General features: G+C 34.4%; 2 protein-coding genes across 6 annotated transcripts; both read right to left on the bottom strand.

Moving 5' to 3' along the window:
- Positions 1–1,047: 1,047 nt before the first annotated feature.
- LOC107961784 (uncharacterized) lies at positions 1,048–9,851 on the bottom strand. 4 transcript variants are annotated; one of them, XR_001701412.2, is made up of 9 exons: positions 9,496–9,851; positions 8,306–8,555; positions 7,982–8,105; positions 6,959–7,302; positions 5,098–6,880; positions 4,125–4,387; positions 3,356–3,462; positions 1,742–1,884; positions 1,048–1,359 (listed from the first exon to the last, which is right to left on the bottom strand). XR_001701412.2 is itself a non-coding variant. In XM_016897914.2 (8 exons), exons 1-7 carry the CDS (start codon positions 9,549–9,551, stop codon positions 3,391–3,393), a joined length of 2,892 nt encoding a protein of 963 aa, XP_016753403.1. In that variant the 5' UTR covers positions 9,552–9,768; the 3' UTR covers positions 1,048–1,884; positions 3,356–3,390. The 4 variants fall into 4 exon arrangements, 1 of the variants encoding a protein (XP_016753403.1); XR_001701411.2 differs by having other exon boundaries at positions 1,048–1,306; XR_001701413.2 differs by having other exon boundaries at positions 1,048–1,299.
- A 74-nt stretch (positions 9,852–9,925) lies between these two features.
- LOC107961786 (CBL-interacting serine/threonine-protein kinase 23) lies at positions 9,926–16,570 on the bottom strand. Of its 2 annotated transcripts, XM_016897915.2 has the most exons (15): positions 15,815–16,570; positions 14,952–15,014; positions 14,676–14,747; positions 14,430–14,537; positions 14,255–14,335; positions 13,878–13,931; positions 13,667–13,792; positions 13,049–13,138; positions 12,484–12,603; positions 12,280–12,402; positions 11,747–11,863; positions 11,326–11,382; positions 11,123–11,197; positions 10,848–10,926; positions 9,926–10,227 (listed from the first exon to the last, which is right to left on the bottom strand). In XM_016897915.2, exons 1-15 carry the CDS (start codon positions 15,992–15,994, stop codon positions 10,163–10,165), a joined length of 1,410 nt encoding a protein of 469 aa, XP_016753404.1. In that variant the 5' UTR covers positions 15,995–16,570; the 3' UTR covers positions 9,926–10,162. The 2 variants fall into 2 exon arrangements, with proteins under 2 accessions (XP_016753404.1, XP_016753405.1); XM_016897916.2 differs by lacking the exon at positions 11,747–11,863 and having other exon boundaries at positions 15,815–16,487.
- Between the last annotated feature and the right edge of the window lie 1,927 nt (positions 16,571–18,497).

The raw sequence follows: 18,497 nt of genomic DNA, 5'->3' as shown, positions 1-18,497 counted from the left end.
TAATGAACTCTAAAAATTTTAACTATTTTTTACAATGTTTTGCATTTTTAATAATTTTTACAACTATCAATTGAATCTTAGCTCGATTGACATCAACATTATTGTCAACTCAAGAGGATATGGGCTTGAATGCGCTGAACCGTATTATTTTTTTATTTATGGGTTGAAGAAAAGCTATACTTAATTCTAAGCATTGTATGAAAAAAAAAACAAATTTGATAAGAACCTATAATAAGATTAATATTAAAAAAATAATTTTTACACTTTTTAACATCTTTTATAATATTATTATTAACTTTAACTAATTTATTTTCATCTCTCGTATTTTTGTAATTTTTTTATAATTTTTTTTTGTTTTTTCTAGATTATATACATTTCAAATTATATATTTTTTAATGTTTATATTCATTTGATAAAAGAAAAATTTTTTTTTACAAAAACACGCCACACGATAGTACGCGATTGGTCGCTAGCTTTTTTCTGTCTGTTAAAAATTGGACTAAAAAAATACACAGAGGCATCTTAAGTACCAAATAGAGAAATAAGTATACTTAAGGTATCATTGGAGTAGAAAAATTAAAATACCAAAGTGGAAAAATGAATACGTTTCAAGGGCCAAAACATAAATTAATCCTTTTTTTATAAAATTATAAAAACAATTTTTAATAAAAAATTATAAATAAAAAAAAGTTCTGATATTTTTATGTGAAACATTATTAAAACAATTTTAATTTTATAAAAAAATATTTTTTTATTTACGATTTTAATTTTTAAATAATTTTCAAATGATTACATTATTATGACATCATCATTACCCCATGTCATATTGAAACGTTAATTGAACGACACAAAAAAGTTAAAAGCAGGAAAACCAAACATAATTTGAACAAAGAAAAACATAAATACCAAAATAAACATCGAAACTAAGTATATCTACTGCGAGAAAAAAGTATTATAAGTAAAATAACAGGAAATAACACGAAACATAAAATAAATAATTTGATAATAAATGTTGAAGTTTATAAATAATCTTAAAAACTTAAAAAGTATAAAATTATATTTTTATATATATACCCAATTGAAAATCTATATTTACATTAAAAAAATTATAAAAAGTAACATACAATTGAATTATCAATTTTAAAAATAATTAATCAATTACAATAACTAAACAATTTAGCACGTGCGACTATATATTGAGAATAAACTTCATTGCTTACAGTACTTTGAGGCGGAGAAAAAACAGCTGCCTCTGCTGTTAGCTGTCGCTTCCTTTTTATTCCAGACATACTCAGGAGCCTGTGATCTGAAAATCACTGTGTAAAATTTGGGAAATTGAAAGGGGAAAGCTTTGGTTTTCTGAGAAGAGATTATGAAAAGAGATGAAGAAATTGCAGCATTCAGTTACTACACATCACATGGTCAAGAGATTGGTCCCAAAATCTGATCCTATTTCAATCTTATTTGTATGTCACAAATGTCGGATGACAATGTCATTTAGCAACATCACCAAAAATCTTCATTTTATTTATTAGCAGTGTCATCCATGAATTGAGAATCCAGAAGAACCAAAATTGTAGAACTAGAGACAATTTGTTCTTTAACAGCATTGTTCACCGTCACATAATTGAATAATAATAGAAGACAATTATATTCGCAATAATAGTCAGAAAGAAACCAAGAAATGATAATTTATGCAGTATAGACTAGTATCAAACCTGAATAACACAAACTACCTTACCATGGGATCATGTCTTACTAACAACAAAACCATTCACTCTGGCGACAACTCAAAGTGCTTCAAATTTGATCCAACCCTTTCCTGACATTGGTGCATACATGAAAGCCAGAGGGAAATCGTAATTACACTGCTCCATGCAGGTTCTGTCAAGGAGATAATTGCAATTACATTCAAGGATTGGATATCCAAATGCATAGTATGCTAAAAATATATTTCTATGTTTTCAATATAATTCCTAGTATTCTTTTGGGTTTGACCATTATCAATTGTATTTGTTTTTCTTAATATACGCATTAATAACCTAAATTTTGCATTATTTTCAGAACTTCAGCTCCAAACCACCTATTCTTCACGGAGTTGTAATATAGAAGAAAATCAACAGTTTATAAAGTCAGCTATGCAACCCACATTAAATCTAGTACATAACCACACCCCTTAACTGTAGAACTTCATTATAGTTTTGTCAACCTATGCTCAATTAATCTGATTTCTCTTATACACTGCATTGTAGATTTGTAACTGTAGAAAATGTACAATTTTGGAATAAATATTCACGAGGTCCTTGTACTATAGGATTTCAAGCATTTTAATCCCTCTCAAAATAAATGGATCAATTTAGTTCATATATTATTAGAAAGTGAGAAAAAAATGGCAATTGATAATGGTATTTACTATTTCGGTTAATAAGCTATTATATTTAGAGCAAGTTAGCCCCTTTCAAATTAATGGGGGTGATTTTATCCTTATACTATTCAAAAGTGAGCAATCAAGTACAATTGATTACTACAATAATTGTTTACGCGGGTAAAAGCAAACGTGGTGGAAAGAACAAATATAAGTACAGTTGTGAAAAACAATTGCACGTTCATCCTCAATTGGTTGAATTTCAAATATAAAAATTAATAAATATTACCAAAATTTTGAAAAAATTAGAAAAAAGAAAAAAAAATTATTCACGGAACTTTTTTGAATTTTATAAAAATAACTTTTTTTAGACTTTTTTCCCCAAAAACTTTAGAACTTTTTTATTTTCTTAATTTTATAAATTATTTTATTTTAAGAACATTTTATGAATATCATATTTTCTTTCTCAAATTTTTCTTTTTGTTAATTTTTTAAATTTCAACCAATTGTACATTATCAGTGGTCGCATTTATATTTTTTTAAGAAAGTTTTTTTTCTTCTGGCCATGTTAGCTTTTATTAACTTAAATTATTAATGCCACTTCAATTGCTTTTATTTGCTCAATTTCAAATACCATAGGGGCTAAATTGCTCCTTACCTATAGTTTATTATAAGAAATAGTTAATGCCGCCATCAGTTGTCCAGGTTTGTGCACTTTCCAAACTAAATTGCTTCTAACCCTAAAATATAAGTACCTACTGTGTTTATTCCTAGATTTTTTTCAACTAATTTTTCATAATGAAGAAACAAAGGGGGGCTGTGTATTGCAGGCTCGGCCCACCCTCCTAACTAAAATTTGTTGCATACGTTAATGGTTATCTTAAACCTGTTCTAGAAAGATGATCCAAAATCTAATTAAAACTAGAACTAAATGAACAAAGATGCAAGTTTAGAGGGACCTGCAACAATCATTTTACTGAAGTTACTTACTCATTGCAGGTTTCCTTGCACTTCATGTTCGACTATCAATGTTGGCCATGACTTTTGTTCACAGAATGCCGTTGAAGGAGACTTCTACCAGGAGTTTGCTGATCATCCTGCATATAGAAATAGACTATTAGTTGTGAAAATGAGGGGTTAGCGTAGCAGTGTGCCAAGCAGATCATAGATGCCAGAAGCCGTAGTAGCTGCTCTCATAATTGTCAAATTATGAAACATGAACCATAACCACCTAGATACTAGATGAGTTGGTTCTTCCCCAAAGAAAACAAGTTCAACCAAAGACTACTATTAATCAGCATCTGACAACCCCTGCAAAAATAAGGACCACCAAAATCCCCATAAAAACCTTTGAACTCTCCTTTTTTTAAGATATAATAACTGCTACAGCAGTATTAATTTAAATGGATATGATCTGTCATTTTCTTTCACTCTCCATTGCTTAAGGTAAGCCACAACAGCATCAGTTTAATCGAATCTGAACTAACCCAATGAGGGGCAGTCAAAGTACCCCAACCCACATAGATTCTATCTTTAAAGCCCTCAATAAAGCATGATTGTCATTTATAAAGCAGAAGGCCATGGCCTGGAAGTAAGAGGAGATTTTCACAAGCTTGGACTCTTCACCAAGAACAAAGGCAAGGATACATCAATAAGATTCACAAAACTATGCAAGAATAGGAGCCAAATTCAAGACTTGACAGCAGCAACTAACCTTATGACCCAGATCCACCATCATTTTAGTTTTAACACAACTAACCTTATGCAATGATGCTGCCGACTCTGACTGTACTGTCTGTACAGGAATATGCCCCAGTGATCGCAGGGCATCCAGAGCATCCAAGGTCAGCTGCCACCCACAAAGTGCAACAACATCAGCATTGGAGCAGGAGGTGGAGCTGGAGTAGCCACTGCAGCCAGCAGCAGCTACATTCCCATTCACCCAGAGGCAGAACTGGTTGTGATGAATAATTGGATCAAATTCTATAGCTTCTTCATAATTGCTTTCTCCTTTTGGTGGCCCTAAAAATCAAGTCAGCTTTGAGAAGGCATCCAGAAGAGAAAAAGAAAGGAAATAGAAATGGAGAGTCCACCTTTGTACTTTCATAAAAATGAATTTTAACACATGGTTCCAACACAATCCAAAGGCTTGTTATGATTAAATGCAAGCCAAGTTAATGAAGGCAATACCAGTAATATTGAAGTTGGTACATAATTCAGGGCACGTATGGCACACTGTTAAAAGCTAATTACATAGAGATCTAGATATCAACAGAAATAAGAACACAATCCAGAAGATAAATTAATTATGACCTAGAAGACAAATCAGAGAATTCAGAACCATAGAGCTAATAGTTCTCAAAGCAACCCTAAGAACACATTTAGATTAAATCTAAGAAGCATTTAGTACCATATACAATACATCATTAGCAATTTTCAAGAATCAAGATAACTTGAAATGGAAGGAAAAGAATTATTACAAAGATAAAGATGCCAAACTTAAAATACCTACAGATAACAGCATAAATTTAAGAACACCTGCGAGCCAAAGAGGTGCATCTTGCTTTTGTTTAACAGCCAGTTTTCTGGTGAACAACTTTTGCCATCATATTTATGTGTTATTTAAGTGTAATAAGTAAATAAATATGAAGACCAAACTACCCAAAGGGCCTTAAAATTAAATCAATGAAAATTTTATGGCTTGGATCCACAAAAAAAAACATAGGGTTTACCTATCCCAGTTGCGACAGCAAGATCTGAATCTGGATATGTACAGTTGTTTATGGAAGATGATTTTCCAGCATTTTTTATCTCCTTGGTTGTTTCATTACCAGAGTACACATTTGCATTGCAAGAAAGAGAAGGATGAGCATTGTTATCCAGGATTACTTTGCAGCTTTGGCTTATCTTTTCACCACTCTCAATAGACTCTGCCTTGGCAGAGCCATCAACTTTTGATCCGCTGTCATCCCTTCCTAGAGAGCGAGACAACATTTCTCGGCTGTCATTGAGAGGATCCTCTCTATCTATTTCATCTGGAACAACCTCATCCATCAACCCAGGATCTGGAGCAGATTCACCAGTTTGACCCTGATTTTCAGCATCTTCAATTCTGGGTTCTATATCACCAACTACACTATCTGTTCTATGCACAGAGACATCTGCTCCATGGATATCAGCTTCATGGCTGGCACACATACCAACACTCCCCCCACTAATTCCAAAGCTGAGCCCATCCCTAGCATGAGCAGTCACAGTTTCAGCATTGAAAATTTCATCACCATCATTTGTACTGCTGATGCCTACTTCACCTGGAACTGCTCCAGCAGCTGGTTGGAAACAAATACTCTGCTGAGCTTGATTACTATAATTCAACTCTGATGTGGCATTCATATCAAGGTGGCCATATATACTAGAAGAGGGAAAATGGATATCATCAACATCTCCATGATAATTTTCAACACTTTCCATGGAGTCATCATCTGCACTGTGGCACACAGTATCCATTGCAATGACAGAGGATGCACGCGTTGAATCTCTGGCTGATGGTATTCCAATAACATGGCTGCTTCCTTGCCTAAACAGAGCAACTTTGTTGCCATCTACAGAAGTTTCACAACCCATTGCATGGCTAGGACCCGCATCAGAGGAGTCTCTTGGATATGGTGAGCAGTAAGTATCAAAAATATCTGAATCCCGAGCTCGTTTTGAAGGCCCAGCAGAACATTGTCTGGCATTAGTGACTTCGTCACCATCACGATCGATGACAGTTCCTTCAACACTATCAGCTTGCTGCGGGCGTAACTGTGGTCTGTCCTCTGAACTGGCACCTATCTCCAAGCTTCGCTTGCAAGAACTAGGACCCCGTGATTCATAAGAAACAGCTCGATCACCAACCTCACTATCTGATGGTTGCCCAATCATTAGATCCCGTCCCATATCTGCATCATTCATATTTCTGGATGTTGCGGCTCTACCCAACTGACTGAAGGACAAACTCCCAGCCATTGTAAGATTCAATTCAACATCTGTTTTTTGCATCAAATTTCTCTCATCAGTTGTTCCCACTTCATCACGGTCTTCAGTTGGTTCTTTCTCTGGATCATCAATGGCAACCCAACCACTAATTCCACTGGCTGCACTTACTCCACGAGTCAATCCCATTTTCTTGCTTGTATCAGGGATATCAATGTTGTTGGGAGCAACACGAGCAGGTCGAGGAACAGTTAAGAAATCCAATATCCTGACAGTAGCACCACATAAGCTACAGTCTAACAAAGGTGACCTGTATTCAGATCTAGACTCCACAACTATCAATTTATTTTTTCCACTATCCTTGCCAGAAGCAATGAGAGCATTTTTGCTCGGTCCAGGATCCTGCGAACGATGGACTTGAGTCGTGTTAGGGCCAAAAGAACATCCATTTCTAGCTGATTGAGCCGAATGCTCTTCACAGTCTTGAACATTTAGAAGCCATCTTGGTTCCCATCCACACAAGCTAATGAGCTTCTGTGACTGCAAAAAGGTAAAGCACATAAGAACATTGAAACATTACCAATTACCAGCAGATAGAACATCATTAGAATATCTTACACGAGAATATAGACAAAATGCACCATCTCGAGCATTATCAGCTTCCAGTATACTCTCTGATCTGGACTCAAACTCTGCCATATGATTCTGCAACTGATATAGAAGGCGATCAAGTTGTGGACCTCGAGAGACATGCATATGCTCCACTGCAGATGCTGCTACTACAGGAAGAGACTGGAACTGCATAAGTCCATCACACCTATCCTTATATCCTGCAATTAGAGCAGACTGAGGTGTTGGAGGGAATTGAACCAAGCTTTCTGGACAGCTGTTTCCTCTCCAAGGACAAGCAACCTTGTGCCCAACATCCAGCTGCTTGGAAAAGGCCTGACCAGCATCCTTAGCTTCAGAAATGAAAACCCCCCAGAAAAAAGATAAATATCAATAGCAATTGAGAGAAGGCAAAGAGGAGAGATCAAAGCAGTGTGTATCAATATCATCATCCACAATATTAATTTCATGACAGCAAACCACCCAAAATGTTCAGATCTATTTCTATGGTACAGAAACCAGAACAATTGTTAAGCAATCAACCTACCATAATAATAAGTAAAACCTAATTTAACATCAAGTAAGACTAAAACAAGCATAAATGGCTAAATTCATCATTCACGTTGCTGATCTAAAGAAAGTGAATGAAAGCAGAAGCAAGCATTTAGAAGCAATCACTTAGAAAAATATACAAACAACAAACATTAATGTTTCCTATAACTTATGTTTCTTAGCTACAACAATGTCAATTTATTGCTATAAATCATTTCTTAGGAAGGCAATGAATTATAGTTCCTAATAGCACAATTCGTTTAAAGGATAAAGAAAATCATAACTGTCCAGAAACTAAGTTCTATTTATCAGTCCATTTATCACAGTGTTGCTCATCTGTTTTCTATATATCATTAAGCATATCTGAAAGCATCAAATACCTTGAAATGCTCAAGTTTTTGTGATGATCACACTACAATGATTATATTTTCCTAGGGAGCTGAACTGCGAAAAGCAAATAATGGAATTACAGCAGCTAACCTTCAAAAGTAGCCCAGGATGGGGAGGAAGCAAAATTCAGGCATGCCCCACATGTTTCGCATGCAATTTTATCAACATCTATGTTTATCCAACCTCTCCGAGCACAAGACAATGAGCTTGCAACCTACAATTCATTTGAAAGGAGCAGTATGCCTTAAGATCATATTAATCAGACTCTATAACTAAAAGAATACTGAATCTCGTAAGTATTAAACTCAACACAGATGAAACCGCATTAGCTCTAAGCAAAAACTTGAAACTTTGTATTTGAAAGTGTATCCACTAGTAAATGTACACAAAGAAGATCCCAGATCAAAAGCATACCTTAGGTTTCCCAAACCAATTCACAGGCTTAAATGTAGCCAATCGCCTGAGAAGATCTCCTCTTTCCCATGGTCGGCATGAAGTTCTTGAAGATCCAAGAGCAGACCCACCAGCAGTAGAATGGCGTGAAATCCATTGGGCTTGGGATCCGACACAAGATTGAGAAGCTGCTTTGGAATTTTGGCCATGACCAGACCAGTCAACACTGCCGACATTTGTTGGAACAGCAGGGGAGGATGCACCAGCAGAACTGATAAGGACAAGTAGCATAAATATATATATATTGAACTCCTAATGGAACATCATATATATAACTGTTTCATATAAAATGAATGGAACAGGCATATCCACACCTCCTCACACTGTATATTAACAAATCCCTCGTATAAGTCAGTTTCTTTAACAGGAAATGACTATCCTGATAATTAATGGCATATTCCTAGTGGACGTGGAGCCAGTTTCCATCCTCTATTGGTCCCACCCTTAAAGGTAAGTAGCCACATAACAAGGTAATTAAGGACTTAGCACGTAGCAAAACAAGCATAGAAATGATAAACGGTATCATTTCTAGATCATCAAGGCTTTTCTACTCTGCTCTTCCTTTACATAACTTGAAACTAGACCAACAATTTTTGCAACAGTAAAAATACCCTCATTTATTTCAGGTCCTTAATAGCTATTTAAAAATTACAGCTTCAAAATACATTTAGTTGAGCTTGAGAGAAAAATTGAAAAACAAGATAGAAGGGATGAAATTGAGAAAAATTATAAATAACCCAGTGAACCGTCAAAACCAAAAACTGACTTTAATCTTTTCTTTTCAATTTTCTTTTTCCATTTTCGTGTTCGAGAGAAAATGCGCCTAAGCTCAAAATTAGGATATCTTTAGCCGAACCCATCCTCTCATTACTTGTTCCTCACTTTCCCGGCAACCAAAAACCTTGCTTTAACTAAATCTCAATAATTTTCCACTCTCCAGGACAATTAATCCCTCAGTCTTCTTCTCGCGTCGCTTTTCCCGGCAGCCAAACACACCCAATAGAAACCTAACCTTATCCCTAAAATTCACACAGAAAAACAGAAAACAAACCCCCACTTTCACCTGAAAAATGAAGGATTGCGAAAGAAAACCCTAATTTGAGAATTGAGATGACAATGGGGGAGGGAGAAAGAGAGGTGAGAATTGGTACCTCGCAGCAGGTGTGGGATCTATGGTCCCACCAGAGCTAATAACCTCTTCTCTCATTGCAGACCCTTCCCTCCTCTTCCTTTTGGCCTAAGAAAAAAGTAAATGTTACGGCAATAATTTGATTTCGAAAGCAGAGACCAAGTGAGTCGAACTCGAAACCCGAATAATTGACATTGTCAGCTGCCTTTTACATCGTGTATATAGTTGCCAGACGCGCGTAACGCGAGCGTATGGGCTTCAATCCTTAATCTCGCTTTTACTTGTTTAGGCCTTCATTTTATTTTATAAGCAAAAATTAGGAGGATATCAACGACACTTCAATCTTCTTTAAAGGCTTACACGTTTTTATTCTACGAAACTTTGTAAAAATAGTTGTCATGTGATAAATATAGAAAGATATTTGGGAAAAAGAATTAAAGAAAGAAATAAAGTGAAACAACAGATTTTCTTTTGCTTTTCTTTTCCCCATTTTATTTATTCACAAATTCAGTTGATAGGAACATCACATTTGAGGCATATTATACAGAAGCAAATATATAGCTGGTATGAGTATATAGTAGTGCCTTCTTTTACACAAGCTTAAGTTTCTAGCAACCTCTATCGAAGAACAAGATAAATATATTTTTTTTTTAATAGCCGCCGGTGACTGACAGTTCGCCCAATAGAAATCAACGGATAGCGCATTGCGACTGGGAATGCCCGTCATTGGGTGGAGAAGACCCAGCAGCACACCCTGCAATCATTGAAGGACTCAAATAAAAACCCAAAAACAAGGAGAGTTCAAAATTTTTGTCATTACTCATTGGTGCATGCTGGGAATATGAAAACATTAAACATATAAAAAATATTTTAAAAAATTAAGCATACTCATGTTCAAACACATACAATATCAACAACACTCTTGCTCAAGTCCAACCAACATATTATCTCTAACCTTAATTCAATGTAAATTTGTATAGATAAAGATAAAATCCAATACCCTGGCATGCAATATGATGGAAGGTAGATTTAATACAATTTATTTTGATTGTTGCATCATTCCAACAGAAATTAAATTTTCCCAACTGCTAATTGCTGACATACTCCAAGCCATCCACGTTAAATTCATACTGTACACACTTGAAATAATTTTGCAAAAGAGTCAAGCCTGAAGCTATCAGAGGATAACCTATATTTCCCCTAAAGAAGGGATAAGATTCCACTTAGCTAATGGGATTAACATCTCTATGTCTTAGTCCAGCAAAAATACGTTGAATCTAGATTCTCCTTCCAATAAAAAAAAAATCATAGGAGGATAGGTGATTGACAATTCAGAAGAGATGCACGCTCTTGTAGATGGAACGATATACTAACCATCCTTTTCTTCCACTTTTCCTCTGTCTGTAGTTGTCCAAACAATATCTTTTAGCCCAGTAGAGAGATTATTATAGAACTGTAAATTTAGGAAACAGTGTTATTTCAAGGTAATATCAAACCAAAGAGGAAAATATATATATCAGGTGTACTTAGAATCGGGAAACATCAAATTGACATGCTTTGCATGGCTGTACATGACCATGGTTATCAGCAAATTATTAAACAAAAGTGCCCACTGCATTAATGATACAGCACTGACATTAGGGTAATACCTTGTGAAATTCCAGGGTATCCCCTTCAGACTTTCGAAGTTCAACCATGAAAAGGGAAGGAGCCACCTGAAAAATCTGAAAAAGAAAAGAGGCAGTGTCAGGGGACATGTTATAGATAGAATCATTAATAATCATGTTCAATCAATTTCAGACAAGGTGAAACTGAAATTATGCAAAAACAATTATGACTGAGACAGAGGTACCTCTGTTGTAACAGCCAAATGACCCTTGCGTCCAGTTTTTTCTCCTAGAAGCTTCATCTGAGATGGGTAAAAAACAGGGAAATTAAACTGATTTTCTAGTCAAAGTTCTAAACTGACTACACATCATCTCAATTTAGATACATCAGAGTCTCTCTATGCAACACTCCAGTTCTATTCGAAAGAGTTTGATACCAAGACAATTACCAAATGGAGTTGGTGACAAACACAAACAAAAATGGAATCATGTTTAATATGTGTCCATCAGAAATAGCATCAGTGCTTCACTGAGCAGGTGTAGACTTGTTAATAAATGATCAAATATCATGATTAGCAAGCATGAATATTAACTGCAAATTGATCCATCTAATTTTTTGAGACGATAAACAGCAGTCAAAATGAAGAGGCTGGGTAGAGATTAAACCTTGTAGTTATTTTTCTTCACACCAAAACCCATGGGCATTGCAGTTTTTTCTATTTTTGAGATTATCTCATTAGCAGGACATTTTGATGTGAATCTTGTTTCCCGTTTAACAAGTCCCTGTAATTAGAGGAAATTGCAACCACTTTAACTTTCAAGGTTATGTATTTTGTAAGTTGACGCATAATCCAAGACTTCCACATAATGGAACATATTCTATTAGATTTGTCGGTCTAAACTTTTTGTATGATCGTATCAGTGAATATCAACCACACTGCATCAAGAACTAAAATTTCATTTTAAGCAAAATAGGACCAGTAAACAATGGGATTTAACAGGTGAGTTATCAATGACATGCCTCAAGACCGTTAACACACTTTATGCACAACTTCAGAGTTCAAGAAAATTCTAGTTCATGTCTACCACCAAAGGGGCTTTCACTTCACTGGATGAATCAAAATGTGAGATTCTCCAGGCTGTTTCCCTCTTGTGCTTAATATATCACATAGAAAGTCACGTATAACTAGCTAACATACCATTTGCTTCTCAAACAGACTACTGAGGTTGAGACCCTGCGATGTTGAGATAAGTTCAAATGCATTCATAGTAGCAGGTACGAAAGACCCTTCTTCACACAGTTCAACAAGGTTCCGAGAATCCTGCAACAAAAATCATGCACCCAGATTCATTTTATTGCATCAATGCCACAGCATTCAATATGTGAAAAACACAACTCTTACACTTGATTCGTTGAAAATGGCATCCACATCATCAAGACTAACATCAGCTCGCTCAAACCTAGGTAGGATAAATCCTTTCTTAAACCACTCATTCTCAATAATCTCCGCAACTGTTATCCTCTGGTTCAATCACAAATAATGAGTGAAAATCATATCCAAGAAAAAACGGGTTAATATAATATTTGGCCCCTAAACTCTGAGATTGTACCACATCATTGAAATTTTAAAAACTATATATAAAATCTAAAACTTAATAAAAAATATGATGACATGGCACAACATCAGAGTGCCACATTATCATACTTTTATGAAATCCAAGCTCAGGGATCAAAATAGGGAAAGCTGTGAAGTTTACCAAAGTGGTAAAAAAAAAGTGCAGGTACCAAAATGGACCTAGTTGCTAAGGTCAAAGGCCAAAAAATTGCATTGACCCAAAAAAATTAAAGAGAACGTCAAGGCCTGCAACCTTTGGGGGAAATTGAATTAAAAATGCTACCGGAAACAAAAAGAAATTGAAAATGGGAGAAAGAAAGCATTGAGCAAAGGGCAAGAGACAAGAACTTACTGTTAATGGATTAGGATCTAGGATTCTCTTGATTAATTTCTTTGCACTTGAGGAGAACCATGGAGGACAATCGAAGTCAGCCTTAAATATCTTCAGTTACATAAACTTCATTAGAGAAATCATTTTAAATGCAGAAGACAAAATCATTAATCAGCATTAATCAGCAGTATCACAGCATTGTTGTGCATAGATACAAACACAAAAGTTATCTGTTTCTCTGAGCTTATTTGTGTGCACATTAACTTTTCTTACCGACATTTCCAAGGTACTGTCCTTTCTGGCTATGACTTAAACTACCTCTATGGAGTAGTGATGGTTTCCCAAGCCAACTACCACAGATAACTTAGACTTTCAATATTCATTTATATTTCTTCAAAACAATTCATTTTATTCTTTAAAGTAACAATAATGATTGAGGAAGCAAATGCTGGCTAACAATAGGGATACTGGAATATTGGGTCCAAATCAATATTTACCAGAGAAATTGATTATTTTCGGAATATGATACGTTTGATTCTTCAATTAACTTATGCCAATGGTGACTTGATAAGTAATAACACAACAGCTTTTACTTTGAAGCAAAAGAAAAATAACTCTGAAAGATGAGAGAACAGCCACCTTTTTATATAAACCCATTAAATTGGGGTGCTCAAAAGGCAAGTAGCCAGCCATTAAGACAAAGAGTATCACACCACATGACCAAAGATCTGCCTTAGCTCCATGATAGCCTTTATTGTTGATCACCTAAAAAGTGATAGCACAAACAATAAGAAAAGCTAATGGAGAATAAAGAAACAGAAATTTGTTTGAAAAAAAAAAACAGACGTACCTCTGGAGCAACATAATTTGGTGTTCCGCATGTTGTATGAAGTAACCCGTCATCCTATATGAAGATTGTTTTAAATTATTTTATCAGTGTATTAAAAACAGTTGCATGATAAATAGCCTTCCGCCAATGTGGTAGGCAATGGAGAACCCAAATGTAATGCACTTTTGGGGTCTGCCATCTTCTTTTGCTGACCACTAATTCCTAGCACTAAAGCAAACCAAAAATCACACACATGCAAAGTGGCAAAGCGTAGTATAATACAAGAAGGAGCAAGCAGCCATAAAAGTACTTCACAATCAATATAAAATCTTGGGAGAATATTATCATTGAGAGAGAGAGAGAGAGAGAGATCACAACACATAAAGCAGCATACTCACTCCAACTTGCTGAGGTAAAGCACTCAAACCAAAATCTGAAACTTTAAGAACTCCATTTGCATCCAGCAGCAAATTTTCTGGCTGTAAATTACAAAACACTGTTCTGCTGTATCAAAGAAATTTATACATGCAACTGTTATGGGCAAAGGGGCAATGAACACAAAAATATACACACCTTCAGGTCACGATGGTAAACACCTCTACTATGGCAATAATCCACTGCATTAATAAGCTGCTGAAAGTACTTTCTAGCTTCGTCTTCCTTAAACCTCCCTCTGCTAGCCTGGCACAAGAAGACAAGCAGGACAAAAGCCAGATTAATGTATGGTATTCAAATGCTTATGAACAGCTGAGTTTTATTCCTAGTTCTACTTTTACTTTTCCCAATGTAAAACATAAAACTTTATGTGCAGGATCTTACAATTTTGTTAAAAAGTTCACCACCAGTTACAAATTCCAGAACAATGTATACCTTTGTCTTGCTAGCCATCACCTACACAAAGAACATTGCTAGAAGTTAACAAGAAGTATAGACATACCATACTTACATTAGTTATAAAGCCAAGTAGAGTCCTCTTCTTACAAATAAACAGTCAGATTGCCATGTGAGCACATACAAGATACAACAAAGAAATACAACAAAAGGATAAACTAAAAAACTAGATTAAGCTAACCAGAGAAAAGCTTAGTACCAAACCTCATACATACGGATGACATTTGGGTGTCTGATGAGTTTCATTGTTGAGATTTCACGTTTAATCTGCAAACAACAACAAAGAAAAAGAACAATGTAGCATATGCAAGTAAAACAGAAATGAGATTCAGACAGGGAATAGAAGATTTCAATCTGTCAGACTGAATAAGGAGAAAAATCAAGGGGTGTGTAACAATTCCAAAAATAAGTTTTTTCGACATGTATAACTTCGAAAACTTGGAGCATGGAACCCTGTAGAAAATACCGATCAACTTTCAGTGTCTTATAAAGCTGAATTCTACCTTCTTTTAGAAGCCAGTCCCCGGATATATGGAAAATTTGCAGATTTTGAAACAGTGAATCATCTTTTTTCACTCTAAAAATAGAACGACCAAACTTAATCAACTGAAAAACTATTAAGACTGCTTCTTATAGACAAATTAAAATTGACTCATTTTTTTCCACATACCCATTTGTTTGCAAATCCTTAACTACTATCTATAGGGCGTCCCAATCTCCTCACTAAATCATCTTATTCTCGCAATTCTTAATTGAATCATAAGAAAAAACAAAGAAAAGATTACCAAAACCAAACAAAATGAATAAAAATACTAAACTGTCAAGAAAATGAAATCATAAAGTCAAAACATGTTTAGCATCTGAATTAGGAACAGAAAAATCACTCAAGTAACTGATGACAGTAATTAGTGTAGGAAATCAACCAAACATACAAAAGAGAATTCAAATTAACATAAAATTAAGATTACGTATAAAGAAAAAAAAAACTTCCGAAATCATATCAACAATCAATTAGTGTACATTTGCAAACGAGATGTATAAGAGTAATTAGAAGAAAATAAAACTACCTGACCGATCATCTTATGCTTCAAAACTTTCTCTTTATCAACAATTTTGATTGCTACATTTTCTCCCGTCTCGATATTCTTCGCAAATTTCACCTTTGCGAATGATCCTTCTCCCAACGTCCTCCCTAGCTCGTACTTCCCCACACGTGTCTTGCTCGCTGCACTAGTGCGATTCGCCATCGCTTCCTCTGAAATTCCTTTTTGTTTCTCTTAAATTTATTTTCCCTTGTCTTTTTCAAGAAAACCTTTCTTTTAAAGCTTGCAATAAATCAAATACCTCTTCTTCTTGCATGGTTGCCATACCCGAGACTTGGCTACCCTCATTTTCTTTCTCTTCTAATAAAACGAATTCAAGAAATAAACTCCTATATGTAAAGATCAAAAGCAGAAAAACTTTAAAGCCAGATTATTAAAGGGAAAATGTTGAAGAGAAAGAAAGTAGAAGCAGAGGGAGCGGAATCAAACATGGATGAAACTTTTTGGATTAACCAAAAGCTCAGAAAGGGCTTAAGAAAAGTAAAGATTTGAAAGTAAAATTTTTTTTTTTGGATCTGGCATTGGCAAATTTTCTCATCAAAGAAGTAATTTTAAATTTAATCCTAGTACCTCAACAACGTTTGATTTGCACGAAATGCAAGGGAGATTGACTTAGAAAATAATTAAATAATGGTGTTTTTTTATACATCAGGTAATGGGCTAACCCTTTTTTTTTATAAATTATTGTATTAAATCGATTTTTCAAAAAATTACGGTATTAGATTCAATAAATGAAAACGATTCTTTTGCAAGGGTTACTTTATTTTCGGGCTAGAGTTTAGATTTTTGTTAAGGTGGTATATTAGAGTTTTGGGTTTAGGTTTTTTTTTATATATTTTTTAGATTTTTTTATAATTTTTTGAGTTATAAAGTTAATATTATTTTTAAAATTTTAAAATTATTTACGGCTCAATTTGGTGTAAGTTTTAAAAATGACAAGTACTAAAAGGGTATTTACAATAATCGTATTTATATTAACATATATTCGAATTATTCGAATTGTAAAATTTAATTCGATTCAAAATCGAAACTCGAACTACCCAATTCGATTAACTCTTAGTTTGTATCTTTTTTCAACTTTTTCAAATAGAACTGAGCTTATATTATCCCGAGAATCTCAAGATATCTAATGGGTGAGTGGGAAATTTGTAGGAGTTGAAATTGATAGTGAGAAAATGTTCCACGTAAGGGTCGTTTTTAGTGCACTGTCAGAAAAATGCATTGAAAGCACGTCCAGCTAGACGCGTTTTCATGCCATGTCAGTTGAAATCGCATCCAGTTGGACGCGCTTTCTATGCATTTTTTTGATAGTGCACTGAAAACACATCCAACTGAGCAATTTTCAATGAATGTGTAACACCCCTTAACCCTAAACTGTTGCCGAAACAGGGTTACGAGGCATTACCAAATAATCAGTTAATTTATGATTAATATTCAAATAATTATCGAACATATTATAATATAATCATAAGTTCATATAAAACTTTTGCTAATTGACTCTTCTTTTTTTTAAAAAAAATTAATATAACCCTTTTATAAATATTTAACCTTTCCTGCAAATTCAAATCGCAACCAATTCAAACCAATATCACAATCCATACAATTTTATATTTAAATACACCTAAACATAGTTCAACATCAACTCAATAATTTACTAAGTAAACATTCGCATATATTGTTTAATTAAATAAACTTCTTTCATTCTATTTCAACTTGTTCCCAACTATACCAAGTATGTTATGATAATTCTATTTTCATTTCATTAAACCAAGTATCAAAGATCATGTTAGTATTAATTAGACCAAATATATCATATAAATTTTCATACTATTTCATTAGTTTAAATACCAAAATACCAAATACCATTCTTTACAACAAAATTTATATAGCATTTTAAAGTGACCAAATTAACACCTATGTACATGCCACTTTTACTAAAAGAAAAATACATCGCCGAGTTTGCGCTAGAGTTGGGATCGTCTGGATGCTGAACCGGAACACTTGACTTCTACTAACCTGCGCACGGAAACAACCGTACACTGAGTATGGTTATACTCAGTGGTATTACCATAATTCAAATTATATCACAATAATAAAAACATAAATATTAAAATACATAACAATTAATTTCTTATATACTAATTCATATTTTTTTTCATTATTTCATAATAACAATTCAAATTAATTACTCATCAATCAATATATTTTTCACAAACTTGAATTTAAACCACTTATGAACATTTAGCTCATACTTTAATTTCAATATCTTTCTATCACAATTCCAATTTCAATTCATACTTTAATTTCATTTTCTCCTTTCAATGCCTCAAATTCACATTTCAATTTTTCACCCTATTAACATAACTAGGACTTTGGCGTATACACGGATCTTACCAACCACACCAATATGGCATCCAGTGCCTCATCGGATAGTTCGAATCAATAGTTGACACCCAGTGTCTCATCAGCTTAGCCGAAGTAAAGTGGTACCTAGTACCTCATCGAATTTATCCGAAGTAAAATAGTGACACCCAGTGTCTCATCGACTCGAGGTTAAAGTATCCCTGAACACTTCCAATCCTATCGCATGCCAACTATATTCGACTTAGCCCGATTAGTTAATAGGGTATTTAATTCACTTTATCTG

This window comes from Gossypium hirsutum, chromosome A06 (assembly GCF_007990345.1).
Source record: "Gossypium hirsutum isolate 1008001.06 chromosome A06, Gossypium_hirsutum_v2.1, whole genome shotgun sequence".
Taxonomy (NCBI): domain Eukaryota; kingdom Viridiplantae; phylum Streptophyta; class Magnoliopsida; order Malvales; family Malvaceae; genus Gossypium; species Gossypium hirsutum.
The sequence above is the reverse complement of the archived record's forward strand: the minus strand, read 5'-3'. Positions and strand labels throughout refer to the sequence as shown.

Coding starts and splice junctions, on each gene's coding strand:
- LOC107961784 (XM_016897914.2), bottom strand. CDS start 9,551: ATGAGAGAAGAGGTTATTAGCTCTGGTGGGACCATAGATCCCACACCT. Junction 8,106..8,305: donor ATTGGTTTGGGAAACCTAAG/GTATGCTTTTGA, acceptor AATGAATTGTAG/GTTGCAAGCTCATTGTCTTG. Junction 3,463..4,124: donor CGGCAGCATCATTGCATAAG/GTTAGTTGTGTT, acceptor TTCTATATGCAG/GATGATCAGCAAACTCCTGG.
- LOC107961786 (XM_016897915.2), bottom strand. CDS start 15,994: ATGGCGAATCGCACTAGTGCAGCGAGCAAGACACGTGTGGGGAAGTAC. Junction 14,538..14,675: donor GTGAACTTTTTAACAAAATT/GTAAGATCCTGC, acceptor TTCTTGTGCCAG/GCTAGCAGAGGGAGGTTTAA. Junction 11,383..11,746: donor TGAAGAAAAATAACTACAAG/GTTTAATCTCTA, acceptor TACCCATCTCAG/ATGAAGCTTCTAGGAGAAAA.